Source organism: Uloborus diversus, chromosome 6 (assembly GCF_026930045.1).
Source record: "Uloborus diversus isolate 005 chromosome 6, Udiv.v.3.1, whole genome shotgun sequence".
NCBI classification, from domain to species: domain Eukaryota; kingdom Metazoa; phylum Arthropoda; class Arachnida; order Araneae; family Uloboridae; genus Uloborus; species Uloborus diversus.
This window is the reverse complement of record NC_072736.1, coordinates 131791700-131810668: the sequence shown is the minus strand read 5'-3', so window position 1 is coordinate 131810668 and position 18969 is coordinate 131791700. Positions and strand designations below refer to the sequence as shown.

The window sequence follows — 18969 nt, the reverse complement described above, 5'->3', positions numbered from 1 at the left end:
ATCCCAAGAGGTTTTTTTGCATACGCTAATTCGGGGAAAGTTCGAAATAGTCATATTGGGCCACTGGTTGATGAGCACGGAATTTTAATTCAGGACGATAGTGATATTGCTAATGTTCTTAATAACTTTTTTTCGAGTGTTTTTAACGATAACTGTATCTCAACAGTTGACACCAACAAGACACAAGCTACAGTACAGCTTGAGGACTTTGTATTTTCCGGGGATGACGTTTTACTTCATTTGAAAAAAATTAAAGAGACTAAGGCTCCGGGACCTGATAATATTTATCCTAAAATTTTAGTTGAATGTGCGGAGGAATTAGCAGATGTAATCGTAAATATTTTCAATGCTTCTTATAACTCGGGGACAGTGCCAGAGGACTGGAAGCTGGCTAACATTACACCGCTCTTCAAGAAAGGGTTTAAAGGGATTGCGGGAAATTATAGACCTGTGCGTCTAACTTCGGTGGTTTGCAAAATTTTTGAAACATTGATAAAAATTAAGATAGTAAATTTTCTAGAGACTAATAATCTATTGACTAGTTTTCAGTCCGGTTTCAGGAAAGGTAAATCTTGTGCAACTAATTTATTACATTTCTATGACAAAGTTACCATGGCTTTGGACAATAAGAAGCCTGTAGATGTTGTTTACATTGATTTTCAAAAAGCTTTCGATAAGGTACCGCATGTTGCTCTACTTAGCAAATTAGCCGATATAGGAATAGGAGGGAAAACTTTCATTTGGGTAAAAAACTGGCTGACCGGAAGGAAACAAAGGGTAGTTGTAAGGGGAAATTACTCTAATTGGAGTGAGGTTTTAAGCGGGGTTCCTCAAGGATCAGTGTTAGGGCCTGTTTTGTTCATTGTTTTTATGAACGATATTCACAAAAATATTTCTGGGAACATGAATTGTTTTGCTGATGATGTCAAAGTTATGGGGACTGTAGATAATGAAGAACAAGCAAAACAGCTGCAAGAGGATCTAGATCATATTACGGAGTGGGCTGATAAATGGGGTATGACTGTTAATGTTGGGAAATGTCAAGTGCTACATTTAGGGAATGGAAATAAGTGTACAAGTTATTATTTGCAAGGTTCAGTCATTAGTCAGGCAGACAAAGTTACTGATCTGGGGGTCTTAATAAGTCAGGATTTAAAGTTTAGCCAACAGTGCAGCATTGCTAGTAACAAGGCCAATAAGATGCTTGGGTTTATCAATAGATCTATTTCAAACAAATCTAAAGAAGTTCTTCTGCCCTTATATAGAAGTTTGGTAAGACCTCATTTGGAGTATGCTGTTCAGTTTTGGTCTCCTTATCTTAAGAAAGACAATGTATTGGAAAGGGTTCAAAGGCGAGCTACAAGGCTAATAAATGGACTTTCTCACTTAGACTATGATTCCAGGTTTAGAAGACTAAAAATGTACAGTCTTGAGCAAAGAAGGGACCGAGGGGACATAATTCAGTTGTTTAAATTTATTAAAATGAAAGATGTTACGGGGCTGAAGTTCAGCACTGAAAACAGGACAAGGGGTCATTGTTTTAAGCTATTTAAATCTCAGGCTAACATGGATATTAGGAAAAATTATTATTTTAGCAGGGTAGTGGAACCTTGGAACAGCTTACCGGAAGAGGTGGTAATGAGCAAAGGAGTAGACAGTTTTAAGAGGGCCATTGATCTTCACTGGGGATTGTAAGTTGACTAGGACCAGTCTAGCTGGGCCCAGAGCCTGTTGCTGGTCGTCACTTTTGTATTTGTATTTGTATTTGTATTATCTCTAATACTTTATTTATCTTATTTTATTTATTTGTTACTTTATTTACTATTACTATTATTATTATTATTATTATTGACTGCAAAAAAAAAAATTGGACATGATTTCTTAAAGTCGTAGTTCCAGACTGTAGTTCGTAGAAACTATGATTTTTTCGTAGCAGTTGGTAACTCTGCATTCGTACTTGTATCAGGACAGTTAATGCTTAACAAAATATAAACACTCAAAGGGAAAGATATTTAAGGCTTTGATAAATGCAGTAATTTGACAGGAAGATAAAATGTATGATAAATGGTAATCACTTCTGGATTCTCTTCCACTTCATCTTCTGGAAAATTACTTGAATCTTTATCATTTATGGGAACTGAATTTTCACGTCTCGGTTTTTTGGCTGCATTCACTTCCTAGGTAAGAATAAACATTTAAATTTCAGAGTACTACTACAAGGAAAAAATTTATCAATGCAACTTAAGTAGGGAAAGAGGTAAAACTCTAACAATTATTCTTAAAATATATATCAACATACCACATGCAAAAAAAAATCACATAATTGAAGATTTTCCCGATTTGACTAAAATTTAAAACATAATAGGAAAACGATAACAAATAAAATGGGGTGGGAGATTGAACTTTTAAATAAAACATTTTAATGCCAAAAATTACTGGTAACCTGTTTAAAAAAAACATTTACAAAACCCAGCAAATAAATAATTAATCAAATTATTCCATTTAACTGTAGCTTCATAATGGAAATAAGTGTAAAGTATATGAAAGGTAGAATAGATGCTACAAATAATAGAGAAAATAGATGCCATATTAGAAATAGGTCTCTTAGCTTTGCTCCTTTCAAACAAATAAAGTCCTAAGTAATTTCTTCATAATAAATAGCTAGGTTTTTCAATATTTTGAGTTTTATTGAGAAAAAAATTATGTAAATCCTTACTGGAATAATCTGGATAATCCTTGGTTCTTTGAACAAAGAAAGCTACTACCTTTTTCAAATAAGTTTTAAAGTTTGGTGTGCTGCGGAAATAAAACATTTTCTTACTTCCTTGAGAAGAAACAAATCCCAGACTTTTAAATCAGGTCCATTTATGCCTGTTATTAATCTCGTATCCTTTATTATAACAAAGTCCAATATCTGCAAAAAAAAAAAAAAAAACAATAATAACAACTTTACCATATACTGATTTGTTTCAAACAAATTTGAGCTATGATCACCATCACCCTTAATTTACATAGAACTGTATATATATCAGGGTTGGGTTTTTTGCCGGAAAAAAGGTATTTTTGCCGGGACAATGGAAAAGACCATGCCAAAAAAGAAAAAACGGCAAAAACCTGATTGCAAATAAAATAGCATTATATTGTTAATCAAGAAATTGTGACAATATAATATAAATAATGCACTTTAATATTTTAGATATCTCTCTCCATGTTACTTCTAATTTAAAAGGTGAAAAATAAATTAAAAACAAATATTGGGATTGCAAAACTAAAGATTTTAAATGTTTGCTAAAACCTTTTTTTCAGAATGAGCCAACTTTTATTTCTTTTATTTTATAGTTGCATCTTGATTAAGTATACTTCGTATAGATATTTAGTATGTTGTAAAAAATGCTATAATAAATAAGCTAATTACATTTTCATTGTAAGTTAATTATTTGTCTTAGATGTTACTAACTGAAATTTTATATTAATGTTTAAAAATTTAAAAGTAAAAATGCTCCATAACTTTAAAAGTAAGTTAAACCTTAAATTTTTTTAAACTATAAAAATAATTGAATTAAAATTTTATCAAAATCTTTTCATGCTTTTACTTTTATATAAAAAGGAAAAAAAACTGTCTGTAAGTTGTTAACACAAAATCTATTTTTGCCACTTTGGCAAAAACTGGCAAAAACCTATTTTTGCCGGGCAGTAAAAACTGGCAAAAACCTATTTTTGCCGGGCAGTAAAAACTGGCAAAAACCTATTTTTGCCGGGCAGTAAAAACCGTGATTTTCTCCGTGGTTTTTTCCACCCCCGGCAAAAACTTGCAAACCCTGATATATATATATTAGGGTGGCCCTTAGCTATAGGACATTTTTCGAAAGTTAAAAATTTATTGCTCCCAGCCTCTTATCTTGTTAAAATGAATAAAAAACAAGCTGCACAAAATTTCCCTTCATTTGAACAGTTTCTAGGGTTGCACTTTTAAGCCTAATGGAACTCTATTTTCACATCGGAAAGCTATCATTTCGAGGTGACTTCAATTTAATCTTATTATAAATTTTACCCAAGATGTTTCAATTACTTTTAAGTCCAACAATACTTAGTCTTAATAGGCATTATATCCTGCCAATAAATGCCTTATTAGAAATAGGGAACTTGTGTCATTGAAAATCAAACTTGTGTTCTCTCTTTAGTACTAGTTTAAGCTTTTTTTTTTTGCCAAATTGAAAAAGAAAAATAGCTACTGTATATTTATTTCTCCAAAGACATATTTTGAATTAAGAAACACGTTGAAATATTTAAAAAAAAAAGTGATTATATTCATTAATCTTTAACATTTTAGCATTTTACTAAAGTTTATTTTCCAATTTTAGCACTTCTGCTAAAATTCTTCAGAGCTCAACTTAAACCATGGGACTTACAGTCTGGCTCTGAGGTACAGATATTACATGGCTCTGAGCAGAATCCCTCTGGGGTCAATCCATGTCACTTCAACCCAGTCATGACACCCATAGTCTCAGATTTTGGTGAAATTTGGCACAATTGTTCCTTTTATAAAGTTATGAGAGAATGCAAAATTTTTTTGCTATATCTCAAACGGTTTTGATTTTATGGAATGTCAAAGTTTTCTGAATTTTACGATTTTTGCCGATGGCGCGCGTGAAAACTAATTTGCATTTATGCAGAAAATAAATTATAACTTCCCTATTTACCAACGAATATTGTTGAATTTTTTTTTTAATAAACCTGATTATGCAAGGATTACAGAAAAAATACAATTTCATCAATAATTATCAATAAAAAAATATAAAAAATTCCTAAAGTACAATTTATTAAGTTTTTTTGAGAAAGTTTTGAGCTATACTTAAAATGAGATATCTCCAAATGGGTAGTAAATAATCCCTCCATTTTTTTTTATTTCTGATCTAAAAGATGTATTTTATCACATAAAAAAATAATTTAGGTGGTTTTTACACTCCTTCATTTCAACAAGGGGCAGAAAACGTTTTTTAAGATAGCTGCATGAAGAAAAAAAACATTAACACCAGCCTTGCTCTCAAAGGGTAAAAATCTGACTACTATTATGCAATTTTGTCTGGATGAAAAATTAGATTGAATATACAACACATAAATGGTAAAAATTACATTTAAAATTTGTGATTACAAAAATTAGGTGCAATGATGAACATCCGATGAACATGTTTATTGCAATGAAAATCATCAACTTACCTCAAGGAACAATGTTAAAAAATCTTTTAACTGCAGATAAGTGAACTAATACTTTCAAAAATTGAGCTGACAATATCCCCCCCCCCCTTTTTTCTTCTATTTATGATCTTAAAAATTCATTTTATCACATTTAAAAATCACCTTTGTAATTTTTCCCTTCCTTCATCATTTTTTTAATCTTTAAAGATAGAAATTGTTTCAACTAACTTCTCTGGGAACTTCAAAACCAAAATGTTAAGCCAAAAAAAAAAAAAAGAAAGAAAGAAAAAAAAGTGATCAACCAGGATAATCCACTGTCATTCATCTTTATTCATCAAGTAATAAATAAGAGCTCCCCCTCCCTTCCTCCTACACTTCCAAGTGATGAATGAAAATAAACAAAGTAGCTGCACAAACCCCTTGAGAGGCCCAATGAGCCTCTCTCTTGAGAGGCTCATTGAGCCATGAGCCCCTCCCCTCCCTTGAGAGCTCATACATGAAACTTGTCTGAAAAGGTCTTTTTGAAACAGAACATATGGCCTTGACTTGTGTAAAATATACAAGTTCATACCACATATGATATGATTGGAGATTGTGCAGTTGCACTTAGGGTTTCCCACACATGAAATCATCATAGAAACAGAACTACAAACCTTAACCAGTCAGTCATTCAAAAGCTGTTGCTTGAGTAACACATATGATTGAGTTTAATACTTTAACTGATTCTTATTTCCAATTACAGTATTTTTAGTTGTAATTAGAAATGAAAAGTTTTTGTTCTAATATTGTCGTGTAAAAAAAAAATTGCTAGTAAAATTTTGATTTTGCATGGCTGTAAACTAAAAATGGAGAGATGTAGCGTTGGAGAAGTTACGCATAGTGATTGTCATTTGTTGAGTTTTGTCAAGAAAAAGGACACAAAGAGTACTAAAAACCTCTCTGAATCTGAGTTAACTTTATTGAAATTAAGAACAGGTGCAAGCAATAAGTTAAAAACTATTTGTCTTCATCATCAATGTGTGTATTTGCAAAAGTATGAATTTTTACAAAAGTGTTGTTGTGATCCTTTTGAAAGACACAAATCTTCAATTCAGAAAGGACTTCGCATTGTAACTTTAGAACTAAGTAGGACTATTTCAGCAAAAGGATTTCAAGTGAAACCAGGACAGAAGCTTTGTGCGAATTGTAGGAACAAGTTTTCTCAATTGAATGAATTTTCTGACGATATTGAAAAAACCAGTGAAAGCAGAAATTCCTCAGAAGAAGAAGATGATGGATTGAATCTTAATGAGTTAAAAAAATTACAAAAAAAAAGACAAATCGAGGAACTGAATTCTTCTTTGCATGATATTGGATGCTCCCAAGTGAAATTACATGCACTTGGAGAACACAGCAAACCATCTTATGGCAAAGAAAAGCTACGGAGAGTGCATGAAACTGTAAAAGAAAAAATTCAAAATATTCTTGAAGTTAATTTGCCAGAAGAAAAAGATGTCCCAGAAAAAGATATTATTCAAAAATCCAAAGATCTAGATCAACTTATTTCCATTATTAAGAAAGACTTAAGCAATGCTCCAAAAAAAAAACAAATTCAAATGTTGACAATTCCAGCTGCATTGATGTGGCCAAAAAGGAAAATAATACAGACTTTCAATGCTTCTGATTACACAGTTCGCAAAGCACAAAAACTGTTTAAAGATAAAGATTTTTTAGCAGAACCGGAGCCAAGACGGGGGAAAATGTTAAGTTCTGAAACTATTCAATTAGTAGAACAGTTTTATCAAAGTAGCGAACATTCTAGAATTCTGCCTGGAATGAAGGATGTTGTGAGTGTTCGAAAAAACGTTTACGAAAGAAAACGCTTAATTTTGTGTAACCTCAGGGAACTGTATTTAAAATTTAAAATAGAATACCCAAATATGAAGATAGGTTTGTCCAAGTTCTGTTCATTAAGACCAAAGTGGTGTGTTTTGGCTGGTGCTAGTGGCACACACTTAGTGTGTGTATGCACAATTCACCAAAATGTAATTTTGCTAATTAAGGGGGCGGGAGTGGTAGAAGATTATAAAAAACTTATGTCCTTCATTGTTTGCCAGGACACAAAAAGAGAATGCATGCTGCGACATTGTGATGACTGCCCATCAAAAACCAACCTAATCCAGTTTTTACAGTCTAAATTCGAAAATTATGAAAATGAAGAACTTGTTGAGTACAGCCAGTGGGTTACTACAGATCGTACTGAAATGATAAGATGTTCAAGCTCAGTGACAGAATTCATTGATATATTGGTTGAAAAATTGAACAAATTGATTCCACATGCATTCATAGCCAAATCGCAAACTTCATTTTTCAAAAATTTAAAAGAAACTGTTTCATCATACATTGCTGTATCATACATTGCTGCATCATACATTGCTTGGATTTTAGCGAAAATTATGGTTTTACAATACAAGATGAAACTCAAGGTTACCATTGGACCTCACAGTCATGTACTATTCATCCTGTTATGATCCATTGCAAAGGTCCAAGTAATGAAAAAAATATTTCATCACTTTGCATAATATCTGATGACCTAAAACATGATGTAGCTATGGTGCATAAGATTCAGGAAATAGTAATAGCATTCATTAAAGAGAAACACCCTCAAATCAGGATTGTTCACTACTTCAGTGATGGATGTGCTGGGCAGTACAAAAACAAGTTCAATTTTATAAATTTGTGCATGCACGAGAATGACTTTCAACTAAAAGCTCAGTGGTCATTCCATGCAACTAGTCATGGAAAAACGGAATGTGACGGAATAGGGGGTACTGTCAAATGTGGAGCCAGAAAACACAGTTATCAACAAGAGCTAGGCAAAGAAGTATTAACCACAAATGATCTTTTTGAGTTTTGCAAAACTAGCTTCAAAAATATTCACTTCCAATTAATTTCTAAACAGGAAGTCGATTTAACTCGCCAGACTTTAGAAAGTCGATTTAAATCAGTAGAAACTCTTCCCGGAACAAGAATGTTCCACAATTTTCGACCATTGGATAATTTGGGAAACATTGAAGCAAGAAGAATTAGTAGTGATGAAAAACCAGCTCTCACTTTCAATCTCTACAACAAACAGCAAACTTCAATTGTGAAAATAGAACAGTTGTATTCTGGGTGCTTCATCGCAAGTATATATGACAATTTGTGGTATTTTGGCATGGTGAATGAGGTAAATGAAGAAGAAAAAGATGTTACTGTAAATTTTATGCATCCTCATGCACCTTCGCCATCATTTTTCTGGCCAAATAGGGAGGATATTTGAGCAGTCCCTATTACTCATGTCCTTGCAGTTGTGGAGCCCCCCAAAACAACAACTGGAAGAACTTACCAATTTTCTCAAAACTTTATGAAAACAATCAACTCAATTTTTGAAAATACAAGTTCCCCTATCTGCAATTAAAAGAGTATAATATTATGCATGTTCCTTGAGGTAAGTTTTTAAAGATTGCGATTTTCATTACAGCATTTAATTTTGTAATCAAAATTTTTAAATGTAATTTTTACCATTTATAAGTTGTATATTCAATATAAAGGTATGCTCCAGACAAAATTGCATAATAGTAGTCAGATTTTTACCCTTTGAGAGCAAGGCTGGTGTTAATGTTTTTTTTCTTCATGCAGCTATCTTAAAAAATGTTTTGTGCCCCTTGTTGAAATGAAGGAGTGTAAAAACCACCTAAATTATTTTCTTATGTGATAAAATACATCTTTTAGATCAGAAATTTAAAAAAAATGGAGGGATTATTTACTACCCATTTGGAGATATCTCATTTTAAGTATAGCTCCCAACTTTCTCAAAAAAACTTAATAAATTGTACTTTAGGAATTTTTCTTATTTTTTTATTGATAATTATTGATGAAATTGTATTTTTTCTGTAATCCTTGGATAATCAGGTTCATTAAAAAAAAAATTCAACAATATTGGTTGGTAAACAGGGAAGTTATAATTTATTTTCTGCATAAATGCGAATTAGTTTTCACGCACGCCATCGAGAAAAATCGTAAAATTCAAAAAACTTTGACACTCCATAAAATCTAAACCGTTCGAGATACAGCAAAAAAAAAATTACATTCTTTCTTACATCCATAATAGAAACAACTATGCCAAGTTTCATCAAAATCCGAGACTATGGGTGTCAAAATCTCATTTTTTGGGTTGATTTGACGTGGAATGACCCGCCTGGAATGTGTAGTTGAAAACTGAGAAAACAGATCTTGGATAGCAGGAAGCAATTATCCTAATCCCTGAATGATGCAGTACTGTATTTAGGTTGTTGTTGGTACTTTATACTCTTTGTTTTCATGCTACTGCTTTTGAATTAGCTCTGATTTGGGGCAGAGACAGGTTTTAACTCTACTTCAAAGCAGTATTGGGAAAGTCTGATAAGGTGACAACACTTAAGAACATTAGTGAAGCAAAAGTCAAAAAAAAAAAATAAATAAATAAATAAATAAATAAATAAAAAATTTGGTTCTGCTGGTGCTTCTAACACATAATACACACACACATACATTCTTAAGAAAGTATATTTACCTCATTTCTATTTCCAATGAGGGTCTGGAAACAGTGTTGAGTGTCCAAATCCCAAAATTTTATATAAGTATCTTTAGAACTGAAATTAGAAGCATTATTTAAGAAATGAGAAATAACAAGTGTGACAAAGCAGGGCCTGTAACCAGAAATTTTTTTGCGGTAGGTTTAAGAACTATCACACAGTATTTTACAGAGAGTAGTAGGTTATTGAAAACAAACCTTAATTCACTAAAACTAGTAATAAAAAACAATATCTACATACCACAAATTTCATGGTAAAAATCAATAATAAAAATACATATACTTGAAATTGGTGCACTAACAGTTAAAAATTCAGCCATGCAGCACCAATGCCCAACATTACAAGCCTGTGTCATTATTACTACAGATATACAATTAAACAAGTTTTTGAATTTTTACAGAAATGCAGGTTTCCCAGTTTTTCAACTGTAAGAGAAAAATCAAGAGCATTTTCGGACAATAAATTTTTTACATCAAGGAAAATGAAATATCAACATTTTTCACAAACAAAAATCAAGGTTTCAGTTTTTGCAATTAAAATTTTTGTTGATTGATTGTAACTTTTCTTCTGAATTACTATCAAAAAAAAAAAAACTTTACTACCTTCATAACATTCAGTTTTTAAACTGAACTCTAATTTCTTACCGACTTAACTCAAATTTCCAAGTGATGAATTCTAACAAAAAATCAGCAAATGTGAAACTCTGCATTTCCCAACTTTTCATTTAGTTAGGCAGTTTCATTTCATTATTACAGTAATTAAAAGTCTTCAGTCCGACAATATAAAATGACATCAGAATATTTTAGTACTTGTTTTAAGTATTCACCAATTAATATCTAAAAGCAGACTTTTCTTGAAAAATAAGCAGTCACACAATAATGAACTGAGATCAGAAGGTTTTAGTTTTAGTATTAATTTCTTTAGTATTCAGTAATTTAGTTTAAAAAAGACGACTGAAATTTGGAAAATGTTTAGATTTTCAAGTGTAGCTTTGGAACAAATTTTGCACACTTCACCCTGCACGTAAGTTCACCTCATTTTATTTATTTAGTTTTTTAATCTAAATAGCTCAATTTATGTACAAGTAAATACAGTATTTAAACAATCCAAACATCAGACCTTCCCCCAGGCTTGGGCGGGAGGGCGCCACGCACAACTTGCCCTTTCATTTTTAGAATGCTCCCAACTTACCGTGTTATTGGTAAAACGACGCCCGGATTGCCTTTTTGTTAATGAACTGGAATTCTTTGGATTTAAGATTTTTACTGGAAAAGGAAGGGAGCTAGTGTCCCCACCCCTTGTTTTCCTACAATGACTTTCTTCTATGTGAAAATAGCATACATCCGCCTCTCACCCTCCCCTTTCAACTTGGATTGCCATTGAGCTGACTATTATAAAAGCATGCCTTCCTTTATCAATCACCACAAGGGATAAAAAGTGACCTGCTGGGCATTGTAGAGACTAAACAATGTTCTTCCAAGGACCTTTCACTTCGGGAACACTACTGATAAGCAACTGCTGAAAATTCCCAGAATCATTTCCTTACACCTTGCCCTAGGGTTTGCATCGCCTATTATTCAATAATGGGGGGCTTTTTGCCAGCGAAGAATACTGGGTGTCATCCTTCCTCCTTATCGCTTAACGACAAGGGAAGTGCTTCTTTGTCCAATTGACAACTGTTTTAAGATAATTCTAACTCTTTTCTCCTAGCCAGATAAATGGTAAGTTAGCCCTGCATTTTATAATTTTTCAATAAAATTCACGTTTTCAATAGTGCTTTTACATTTTGAATTAGAATTAAGCAGGTGCAGTGGAGTGCACAAATCCACCGACCTAAAATCCGCCAACGTACAAAATCTGCGTCATTTTTTCCCTCCGATTTCTTTTTCTTTTTTTTTGTTTTTTTGCTCTGCTGAATTTCATCTCTTTTAACATTTTATTTCAGTCTAATATAATCTAAATCACGATTATTTGCTGAAACAGTCGTTTTTGCGGATAATACGTTCAGTTTTATTATTATGCAATATACGAACACCGAACATTTTTTGGTCCAAATAATACGTTTGTATTTTTGCTCAGTTTTATTCATATTGTGTACTACTGAAAAAATAATTAGAAATATCAAAAACCAAAATCAGATGCTAAAAGATTGTTGCAGATTGACAGCAAACTGCTAATATTTCACGTGACACGTGGCATCAAAGAAACGCAAAAATATGACAAAAATAAAGAATTCAGCATGTAAAAGTCAAATGTGGATGATTTTGGACATTTTAATTGAAAATAAATGACTTAACTATTGAAAATAAATACCAAGTGCTTTCAAACTGGCTTCAAATTGGTTTTTGTTTCATTATGGTGGTGGTTACTCCAAGAGCAATTATTACTTTTGAATTTAAAAGTATTTTAAGTTACAGCTAAAAGAATTAGTTATTTGCCCCCCCTCCCCCACTTTTTATTGTTCAATCATTATATTTTTCAATTTAGAAACCAAAAATAGAAATTATAAAAAAAGCAGAAGAGTCAAAATTTTCAGATCATAATTATTTGTTTTACTTTTGTATCTGTTTACAAAACATTTAGCACAAGCAGTAACTCTTACTTTATGTATTCATTGTTTAAATATTAGTAAATCAATTGTTTTACTTAAACAAGTCATACTTGCATAATGAAATTGTTACCAAATATTTGTGACATCTCTAAGTACTCTAATAAGCCTAATTCATGTCAAAATATGTCTTTGGGGAAAGTTATTACGTACATAATTCATCAAAATCTTAAGAAAAACGTGAGTTAAGCTGTTAGATTTGCATCAATTACCATTCATATGCTCTTCAAATCAGCCTCGGCAAAATTGTGTACTGTTTTTCTCTTTTTTTTTCTTTTTCTTGCACAGGCTAAAAATCCTATGGTTTTTAGTTGTCGTCCCCCCTTTCCCCAACTTTCCAGTCCCGATTGCCGCCCCTGAAAGTGATTATAAACTATTCAAATGTCCTAGGAAGTAATTCATGAATATTTCGAAGTTTTTATTGCTACAACGGTAAGACTTCGAACCCAGGAATAACACGATATTACCTACCACTATATCCACTAATGCTTCGAAGCAATAATTAACATGCCTTTTAGTTTCAAAAAAGTGCCCTTTTCTCAAAAAAGTGCATTTTTTTTAAAAATAGCACCCTGCAATTTTTTAATCCTCGGGGAAGCTCTGTAAACACATAATTAAACATAAAAAAACAAAAGCATTTTAATTTTACTCACCTTGATATCAGAATATTTTTAGCTTCAAAAATATGGCACTTGCTGATGGGGCCTTTATGTCCTTTTAGCCTAAATAATCCAGCTTGATCAGTCACATTCCACACAACAATTTCGGAGTCCTTTACAAAACAATAATATAATAATGATAACAATAATAAATAAAAATAATTATTAAATAAAAACAAAAAACCCGACTGCATAAAAACCAAAAAAACTAAAAAGAAAAATGTATAAGCCCAGTAGTTTAGAATGCTATTAAGTACTACTGAATAACTGCACCATTGAAATAGTTTTATATTCGTACACAGATAAGACATATCATAAATTCAAAAACAGAATAGAAGGATCAACAGTCGAGGCCCATTCCTTTTTCAATCAAGGAACCTCGTAAAATTTGAATGGGCCCCGACTGTTGATCCTTCTATTCTGTTTTTGAATTTATGATATGTTTTATTTGTGTACGAATATAAAACTATTTCAATGGTGCAACTATTCAGTGGTACTTAATAGCGTTCTAAACTACTGAGCTTATACATTTTTCTTTTTAGTTTTTTTGGTTTTTACGCAGTCGGGTTTTTTGTTTTTATTTATTATTTTTATTTTACACTTTTTAGTTAATTTTTATTGACTTAGTCATTATGATTATAAGACTCGTAATCTTGTCATTTCATTAAGAGAGTTTGTATCGTGAGGTTTATTAAGTAACTTGTGGTGGTTTAAACTACAGATAATTAGTCCCTCTAGGGACCTAACTCGGCTTAAAGCTACGTGTGCTTGACCTTTAGCAAAAATGCGAGAACTAAGTCAACCACAGTACAGCTATATAAACAGCCTGTATAACTCATGATGACGCGAGCTAGCAAACATCGTCAGTCAAATTTTTCTCGCAAAACTAAAAAAGCCTGTCGCGAAAGTACACGTAGCGAAACTCAGTCCCCTGAATCATGACAAAAACAAATGAGGGGAAAGTACATCCGGAGCGAGAGTGGAAGTCCAACCCACCGCCTCAAGTGTGAGAAGCAATCGCTTAGACCACTCTGCCACTGAAGTCCCAATTAGTAGACTAGTAAACAAAAAATTCAGGCAGTGAAAGCTACCTGCATTTGCCTCATGCTGTGTCGCACGCAGGTAGTGAGCGACACAGATACTGAATGCGACACGATCCCGAACTAACAAAATGGCAACTGGTTGTTGATGTGGAGAATTTTGAGTACTGTCATGTGTTTAGTGACACTCCCAAGGTTAAGACAAATCGATTGACCTAAGAATTACCAAAATTGGCCAAGGCGTTTAGCCTGTAGAACGCCACATAGAAACGGACATACATACATAACCACACTGATAAACACATTACCCTCCTTTGGGTCGCGCACGCGCAGTCAGGTAAAAATAGTAATCTGCATTTGATAAGTACATTTTAATATTCAACAAATTTAATAGATAAGCAGGATGATATCACCCTTAAGCAAGGAGTAAGGCTGCACTATATGCAATATAGTGGAATACAGGTTACCATAATCGGGTGTTAGTGTACTGCATGTAAATTTAATTAAATTGATTTGTACTTAATTAAAAGTTCCATTAAATTATTAAATTAAAAAAAACATAATGATTTTCTGTACTGAACTACAATCAATCGACTAATTAATTTATTAAAAATACATTGGCTGACAGACAAGTGTATAGTAAGTATGCACAACTGCTTGTTGAAAGATCTACTAAATGTCCAAAAATACATAACTAGTAAATAAATTTTATTAATCTATAATCTGCTTTTCTTTTCCTTCATTTATTTATTTATTTTTTTAGTCCTAAAACAAACATATTACAAAAGCATTACCAGAAAAATAGATATTTTAATAAAATTTACAAGAATCATAAAAACTTCATAAAGTTACTAGTAAAGAAAATCCTCAAATAATTAAATCTCTGCTGCCCAAATTATTTTCTGCAGAAAAAAATATAGGGACAGATTTTTAAAGAATATTATATTTCCCACTTATAAGGTGGATTTTTGTTTTTAATTTCTTTTGCATTTTCAAAATAGGTTTCTGAGTTTGTAAGTGAAATATTAACTTGTCCTTGTGTAGGTCTCAGCAGGCCCATCATTTCAAACTTTTATGGAGGGGGTAAAGAGGGGTAAGGATGTATACTCAATGCAAATTTTATTGGAAAACAACAAAAAACATGCATACTTATTTGTAAAAACAGGAATCGAAAATATCATGATCCTTTCATGATGCTGAAAATATCCGATATTTTTATATATATTGGATATTTTGATATATATCCGATATTTTCAATGAGCACAAACTGAAGTCTTAAAAATCCTCAAATCACTCTTTATTTTATTATGTTATAATTGCAATATGTAGACTTAAAAATAAGGTTTCTTTCATTATTTATATCTAATATTTCATTTTACATTTCTATCAATTTTAATGGAGACAATTTAGCATTAGCTGTTTTACTCATTTTTCTTCTGTTAGCTACTTTTACAGTAAGTTATGATTCAGAAATAAAAAATATGCATTAGTCGGTGCACAGTCAATAGACATTTTCTTTTTTTTTCTGAGAATGTTTAAAATTTAATTACGCACTATTAATATGAATTAAAATTGGAACATTACTAATAATTCTATAAATATAAAATACAAGTAAAAAAGGAAAATTAGATTAAGTTTGTTATATTAATGATGTATTATACATCATAAAAATATAGTACATAACTTTTTGGTTGTTCTTAATAATAAATGAACAATTTTACTATGATTAATATACTTTTTATATTGAAAATACCATAGTTGAAAAAATAAATATCGAAAATATCATGATATTTTCAAAATAAATATTGGATATACATTGAAGCACTGTTTATATGTTTTTGAAGGGACTGCATGAAAAAAGCGTACAAATGAGAAAACGTATAATAGGTATAGGTTAATGTGGATTAGACTCTGTAGGGGGCAATTTAAAAAACGTATAATTGATAAAAACGTATAAAAGAGAAATGTATAAACGGTGCTCCACTGTATATCATTATATATATCATGATCTATATCCGCGAATCCAGTGTAAAAACACTAATTTTTCAAAGTCAGAAAGGGGGAGGAAAGCAATTGGCCCTCCTAAATAACCGGCCAGTGTAAGAGCAACCTAAATATAAAGCAGCTATATTGCACCACTCAAGGAGAGATAAGAGTCGATGTCGTTGACTGCGACCTGAGCTGTCTTCTCCCCTTCCTCCCCTCATGTGTTAAGTTTAGTGTAGAGATCTTTCCTTACGGTGTACTGCCCTTTTTCTCTTGCAATTATCTCTTGTAAGTATTTGTGTTTCACACTCCTCTACTCATGCTTTTTTTTTGTTCCTTCATTCCTTGGTCCAGTCTTTTTATTCCGGGCCTTTTGGTTCTCTGCCCTGATTTAAGCCGCTTCTTGTAGGATAAGCATCTCTTAAGAACTTCATTCAATCAATCAATGTACCATTCTTGGCACATTGTATCAATAAAAGACTCCTAAGGAAATATAAGAATCAAAGTTGATGTGACCTCAGAGTCACGGTGGGTAGTCGAGGGCTGAAATAGCATTAAATTTCCTTTCCAGGCACAAAATTTGACCGTGAAAAAAATTTAAAATGCATTTTATAATTTTAGTTCATTAATTATTTCCCTTTAAAAAATAAAATTTAAAATTTTATCTTATCTTAGCACAGTTGAAAATACGGATTTCCCGCCAAAATCAGGAGCATTGACAACTTTGCAGTCAGTCAATGCTCATGATTACAACAAACCAGAAAATGGCTGCCAAAGCATAATGCATAGAAATAACTATATTTCATAGATACAGTATACCACCTCCTTCCCCTTCAGCAGCTGGCTATATTTTAATCTTTTAATTGTGTTAGAGAAATGTGGTATTAAAAAGACCTGAGCAATGCTGGGTTACCAACAAAATTTTGCATTAACTTCAATAGCTATTAGCTTTATTGTTTTTTTTTTTTTTTTTTTAAATTTGAATACTTTATCCATTTAATTGACATCCAGTATAACTTCGATTTTACAATTTCCTCAATATAATGATACATTTCACTGGTCCGGATTTGACTGCATTGAATATCTAATGTCTATGCTGCTCGATTCAACAATGTCCTTGATAACTTTTTCCAGTCCCTAAACCATCTTAAATCAAAGTTATATTGTATTTCGATTCAGTATAATTCAGGTCCAGATAATTTAGACTTGTTGCCTTCCCGGAGGACTTTGTCCATAAGAAGTGTTAGCAGCCGCTTTTTTAATGCACTGATCTTCAGATAAAGATATCTCCCATAAATACAATAGTAATCAGAGTAAAAAAAACAAGAAAATAAGAAAATGATCTATATACCTTTCCACCAGATACCAAATTTGAGCCATTTTTCTCAAATGCCAAGCAAGATACAGCTGATTTGTGACCACTAAATGAAATAATACAACTTTTAGACTGCAAATTGAAAATGCGTACGACTCCATCAGCATATCCAACAGCAATGTATTTGTCGTTACTATCAGAGACAAGACAAGTTACAAAACTAGTTTCTCCAGCCAGTGAAAATACCTGAAACATTAAAAGTAAATAAGCTGAACAAATTGAATATTCATCTAAAAACATATTAATCCAAGAGTTCATGAACACCAGATCTATGTCATAGTATAAAGGCCGAAATGTTTCTGCTTAAGCACATCACAGTAGGTAAGAAAGGTTTCCTATTATTTAAGCTGAGTGCTGATGGCTTTGGCAGGAAACAGGTAAGAAAAGTGCACACATAAAAATTGTTACAAAAACTAAACCTCATAAACTTATCCCATGTCACGTGACCTGGTGGTCCCGATCTAACCATCTCTGATTTGGAGGACTTTTTTTAGAGAGGGGTAGACATGCCTTTGAAACTAACCTATGCAAATTATCAGCTTCCAAGACACAAATTATAAGGATCTAAGGTATTTAAAAAGAAAAAAAATGGACTCATAGCCCCCTATGGGGGAACAGGCAATTCCTTTCGCATAGCTGATCCATTTTGGAGCTTTTTTTAATTATTATTGATCCTAGATCCTCAGGATTTGGGTCTTGGAAGCTGAAAATTTTTGTTAAAAAGGCACGTCTGCATCTCTATAAAATTTCGTTCAAATCGGAAGTGGTTGGATGAAGACGATGAGGTCACTTGACTAGGGCTCGACCGATGGCATTTTTTGGCCGATGGGCCGATGCCGATTGTTGGCCGATTGTTCAAAGATGGCTGATGGCCGATGGCCGATAGTTTTCCTCCAAATGGCCGATTGCCGATGGCCGATGCCGTTGGCCGATGGCAAAAAAAAAATAATTAAAAAGATCAATTTGAATTGTTATTTTTAATTCAAATTATGTTTTTCGCGATCATGAGTTGCGACAGGACCCTACTTATTGGAGTTATTGTTTCCAGAAACTGCTCCTGACCCTCCCAAACCTGCCCTTCTCCTGGGCGGTTACGTGTGTATAGTTGTGTGTGTGTGTGTAGGCGCGCATGCATATGTAGGCTTGTGTGTGCGTAGACCTGTGCACACACGTAGGCGTGTATGTCTCTTTGTGTGTAGGGGCTTGTGCATGTGTAGGCTTGTGTGTGCATAGACTTGTGTATGCACATAGGCGTGTGTATGTGTGAGCGTGTGTAGGACGTGGACGCCACTGACCAGGAGAAGCGGATTTCGGGGAACATTGCTCAGGACCGGAGGAGCCACGCCTGCAGAGGACGGTGGGCGGGAGTGCGGCAGAGGGATGTGGGGGGGAGGGAAATAAAATCAGCCTAACGTCAAGGACAGTCAAATGAGAACAATAAGCAATCGTGATTGCTCAAAAAAATCTAACAGAAATAAATTGATAAGATTGTCAGGGATTTGAAGGATCA

General features: G+C 32.8%; 1 protein-coding gene across 1 annotated transcript in view; it reads right to left on the bottom strand.

Annotated features, from left to right (window-relative positions):
- The window catches only part of LOC129223743 (WD repeat-containing protein 3-like), a 73803-nt gene that overhangs the window by 44329 nt on the left and 10505 nt on the right, over positions 1–18969 (bottom strand). The window contains exons 2-6 of the mRNA XM_054858101.1: positions 17436–17645; positions 13053–13171; positions 9770–9848; positions 2822–2914; positions 2076–2177 (exon numbers count right to left, since the gene is read on the bottom strand). Coding sequence (XP_054714076.1) covers positions 2076–2177; positions 2822–2914; positions 9770–9848; positions 13053–13171; positions 17436–17645 — 603 coding nt within the window. The remainder of the gene's footprint in view (positions 1–2075; positions 2178–2821; positions 2915–9769; positions 9849–13052; positions 13172–17435; positions 17646–18969) is intronic.